This window comes from Zerene cesonia, chromosome 7, assembly GCF_012273895.1.
Source record: "Zerene cesonia ecotype Mississippi chromosome 7, Zerene_cesonia_1.1, whole genome shotgun sequence".
NCBI classification, from domain to species: domain Eukaryota; kingdom Metazoa; phylum Arthropoda; class Insecta; order Lepidoptera; family Pieridae; genus Zerene; species Zerene cesonia.
Genome location: NC_052108.1, coordinates 6844768 through 6850091, shown reverse-complemented (window position 1 = coordinate 6850091; position 5324 = coordinate 6844768). Strand labels below are relative to the sequence as shown.

Sequence of the window (5324 nt, the reverse complement as noted above, 5' to 3'; positions counted from 1 at the left end):
TCTGTTCATAAATGCTAGAAGTTCATATAATTTTCATATTCTGCACTAGCGGTTTCAGGTGAGTGTTCGAACAATAATTATCTATTTACAAGTGGACACTTACAACTAATCCCCTATAAACATAGGCAACATAGACTATGTTAATAAACATATATCATTTTCATCTGGCATGATGTCGTGTCAGTTGTCATTGTCAGTGTCACCAATCAAGTTTAATTATTCATTCATGTCAAATGTGTGAAATATCAAACAACTAAACTCGAAATTTGTTATTCATTCGTGATTCGATCCTGTTTTTCATCTTATTTCTTTAGTTTTTTTGAAAATTATATACCTAAGAAATTGTAACGAATATGGAGAAACCTACAGTCACCGAGCAACCACCACCATACTCGGCAACTATTCCTCAAGGTATTGCAAAATATTTTAACTATCGGAAACACTTATAATTATGTACCTATGTTGAATTTCTAGATAATTTGTTTTAAAGTGCGCAACTTGAGAATTAACCAAAAATCTACTTGCCTAAATAAAATACACGTAAACCTTGAATAGTATTAACGAGTTATTTCGATTTTATTACAAAAACAGTTGAAATGTTCTCACATATCTTTTATGATCTACGAAGATGACTATGCTTAACGCAAACTTGTCTAAATGCTATTTTATCAAGAATTAGGCTTCATTTCTTAAAATAGATTATGCATACATATACATATTTATATACTGTTATTTGATAGGCTGCTAAATGAATCCTTATAACTGCATAAATAATCCTCAGTTTTGAAATTCAATCCAACTATTATACTGTTTAACCTACTTGGCCCTATCTTTAAGGTTGTAAAAGTATAAACCAGTATTCTTTGAATAGTAATAGGTTTTATGTAGGCATGTTATGTTTACATTAATTACTGATAAGTTGATCATTATTCAGTTTACATTTAGGAAGAGAGATATGTTAACAGATCATTACTATTGAGAAGGTCATTTGTTAATTTAGTTTAAAGAGATATCAGTTTTCTTGTATTGTTTTTATTGCATATTAAGAATTTTGTTTTCATAAGAACAAAATGTGTTGATTTCATTTGTTCATAAATGCTTATTCAAATATGAATTCTTTCTTATCTGTACCACTGATTAATATTTTTTTTATAAGCATGCAAATGATTCATCTTCTATGCTCCACTAGTTTTATAGTATTTTAGTTTTACTAATTAGCATATTCATTTATCATTACAAAAAGTATATTTCAGTATTTTTTTATAGATAACTTTAATTGTTATATGCTACACATATATTAATAATAATTGACATGTTTACCATTTTCACAATAAAGATTAATTTATAAATAGTAAAATTACAAGGGTGATAATTTTATTATTATTACACAATATTTATATGATGTTGAAAATTTGAGGAAGTGTTAGGATGTTTCTAGAAGATATTGTTATTCAGAGCACTTCTTTTGACAGTGGAATAAAAATAAACACTATAGAAATGAGTAATCACATTATCACAATGATAACGATTGATGGCTTGTATACTCAATGTACAATGAAGTGATTTAAAATATATGCATGCTGTGAGGTCATTGACTTATGTTACTTTAAACATGTTTTGTTTTAACAGGTATTATGGTTTATCTGTGGAACTTGAATTGATTTAATTGTAAAAAGATTCAGCAATCCTACTAATATTATAAATGCGAAAGTTTGTAAGGATGTGTGTTTGTTTGTTGCTCTTTTGCACAAAAACTAATGAACCGATTGCAATGAAATTTGGTATTAGACAGCTGGAAAACTGGAATAACATATAGGCAACTTTTTATCCCGATATTCCTATGGAATCCGCGGGGTGTTCAATATAATTATACTTTTTGGGGCGCTCATTAGGTTTACAAGTTCTCTTATCAGTTTCTATAAAAATAAATTTATATTTAACATCAATGTTTAGGATAAATTGATTTCATGTAATTGTTCTCTTCATATACTACTGGTCTGTGTATTAGGCACTACTATAACTAACACATCTAAGAAAAAAAATTACATCATACATTCACCATGTTTCAGGACCACAAACCGGCCCCAACAATCCTGCAGGCCAGCCGGGTCAAGGGGCTTATCCCCCTCCTCCGCCTGGCTACACACCATACAATGCCCCACCAGGGATGGCATATGTCCCCAACTATGGGGCTACTAACATAATCATACCCCCGGCTATTATAACTGTGGGAGCCTGTCCAGCCTGTCGTGTAGGTATACTAGAAGATGACTTCACATGCCTCGGGATTCTATGCGCTATCCTCTTCTTCCCTCTCGGAATTCTATGCTGTCTCGCTCTAAAGAACAGAAGATGCTCGAATTGTGGCGCTATGTTTGGATAGTTGGAAAGTATTGGATGATTCCTAGTTTCTATAATCAGGATGTGAGAAAAATCAAGCAATTTCTTGTGTTTGATGTTTTGTTACATTAAGAAATAAAGACACATTGAAGGATTTTCGAAGAGATTTATTTGTTGTATAATTAATTCGGGATAACGCGTGTGTGGAGGTGGCGTGACGGAGGTAGTGTTCGAGTCAGGAAAAATAATATAATAACTAAATCGATTTTGAAATCCGTTAACAAGTGTTTTGCTTCTACAAAATTCAAGTGGTTTAACTCGAAAGTAGTGAAAGATACACAAATCTAAATCAAATAGGTTTATTCCTGGTTATAGGAACTAAAGCTCACAAGTTGTAGTTTAAATGTATTGCCACTACTATTGCTTTAAAATGATATCATATAGAACTTCAATTGACTTAAAATCAGATGTTATAAATGGAAAGTTAATTTAACTAAAAATATTATGCTGTAAGAATAAATTTGTGTAGTACAAATATCAATGGTTTTGCAAAATAAAGGATCTCTCTGCTATGACAATGTATAACGAACATTCTGCATGTGGAGTCTGTATATTTACATTACAACTTCATAATTATGTATTTACATAATTCATATTATTTTTATATTACGTCCATGTAAATGATTAAGCAATTTTTAAATTTGTTGCAAAATAAATATTCATCAATTTGTAAGTCTTGTGTCTTGAAATTGGTCACATATAGTGATGAAATTGTATTTTAGTATCTATCATCAATAACGTAACTCGCAATAATAAGTAAGGTTGCCATTTGAATGTTACTTATTATTGTATACTTATAATTCATATTTTGAATGTATAAATTAATAAAGCTGCCGTTGATAAAATATGAATTTTTAAAGTGCCAGGTTATATATTAAATTTTAATCATAAAATGCTATTCTACCGTTAAGTTAGTGGTAGTATAGTGCTAAATTGTAATATTAATTATTTTAATTCATACAACAAGACTAGTAACTGTTTCAGGTATTTATGTATTATTTATCATCACTAAAATATTTATACAACAATAATAGTTAAAAAATATTCAAAATCCAAAGAGCAATGAATGCCGGCCGTGAGAAGATATCGCTGTGCTGTATCTATCTTTTTCTAAGCACCGAAAATTTCTAATTCTTTTTTCACGCCAACTCCCTTTAAGACTGAGAAGTGAGAGACGCCTTTTCTTTTTCTATTTGAGAGATAGCGATGACCGATGAGCGAAGCCTGGCTCCAATAAATAATAGAATAATATCTCTATGGGTAAAATACATTCCACGTGACAATAGTAAAGCATAGACTACAATATAACTGATATGAATCAAAAAAGAATAATATGAATATAATATTTGTATATTTTATAAGTTTACATTCTGTAATAGAAATGCTATATTGACATAGATCAATATTGTTTATTTCTCTTTGAAATAATTAAGTAATATTGTGTAGAAATAAATCATAGAATATAACAAGTGGCCTTTATAAAATTTAAATATTACGGTTTCTACGAATCTTCGGTTTGTCATCTATATAAAAATGTTACTTTAGAATACATAAAAATAGATGATTAATTATTAATATTGTAAGCAATATGTTAATATTATATGTCATATAAATTGTGCCTCTTAGTAGTAGGATATTAATTATTATAATATTAGATTGTGGTCAATTTAGTAATACAATACGATGTTACGATGTATCACATGGAAAATATGGCTGTAACCACAATGATTCTATGTTTTTCACTTCAATGTTTCCCCTTTTATTATTCTTTATCTATTCTGTAGAGACTATAAAAAATAGTTTGGTGTTAATGTGAATGTTAATATGTTGTATTCATATTTACGTGATTTTTATTATGAAAAAATCTTATTGTTTTATTGAAGTTTACTCTTCTTAAATTTAACTTTATGTGTGTTTTTGTCAAATCGTAATTGTTATGATTTCAGGTAAAAAATGATATTGATAAACAATAGTAATTTTTATCTGTTGAAACATTCTTTTAAATCGTCTGTTATTTATTTATAAATATAAGGAATGTTATTTACATATTGTTTATGTTTCTAACATATTCTTCAGAGTTTAATACATGCAATCACCCGTAAGAATTTAATACTTGTATTGTATTTGAAAATTTGTACTGTGATTGTACCAAACTTATAATTCGAAATAAAAATATTTTTTAATTTTATTATTGTTCTGTTATTTATTGAATTTATTTATACAAGTAAACGTAATATAATAACAATAAGGTTACAGGGTCCTAAACTTTTTGGATAGTCGTGTATTTACACGAAATGTATTTCAATATAATAATAATAAGGAAACAAACTGCTTTTCCTTCCTACCATTTAAGAGTAATATGTTTAAAAAGGAAAGTATCTACAGATAAGAAAAACGTCAAACGCAATTTTATGCTGTGAATCTGTTTATTATATTCGTTCGGCCTGCTAGTCGCTGATAACATGTGCAATTCGTCTGCGTTATTGGACCGAGATCAATTTAATACACATTATAGGTATTTATACGAACTATTGTGTTCCGATTCCTTCTGTATCGATAAAATGAGGAATGGGTATTGGAACATGTTACAAAACAAAAACTTGTGACGCAGTAGAGATCTTTGTATCGTTAATTGTTTAGCCAGCAAATATTATTTTTAGGTTTTATTATTTTATACAAGTATCTAATTAAATGTTGTTCGATATTCGACATTGCTGTTCAACATGACACTGCACCATTGCCACACTTCTTTCTCACAGTTAAGATCCAGGTAATTTAATGAATTTTTATAAATGGTGATAATTTTTTTTTTGTTAATATATAATTTTGACAAGTTTTTGCGAATTGTATTCCGGAGTTTGATGATAGGTCGAATGTGGGAATCGAGCACGCTAAGGCATGAATTAGGCCGACTCGCACCGGGT

General features: G+C 29.1%; 1 protein-coding gene across 1 annotated transcript; it reads left to right on the top strand.

The window, feature by feature from the left end:
- The first annotated feature begins 204 nt into the window (after window positions 1-204).
- Window positions 205-4589, top strand: LOC119840873 (brain protein I3). Its single transcript, XM_038367651.1, has 2 exons — window positions 205-411; window positions 2070-4589. Exons 1-2 carry the CDS (start codon window positions 354-356, stop codon window positions 2381-2383), a joined length of 372 nt encoding a protein of 123 aa, XP_038223579.1. The 5' UTR covers window positions 205-353; the 3' UTR covers window positions 2384-4589.
- Window positions 4590-5324: the final 735 nt, after the last annotated feature.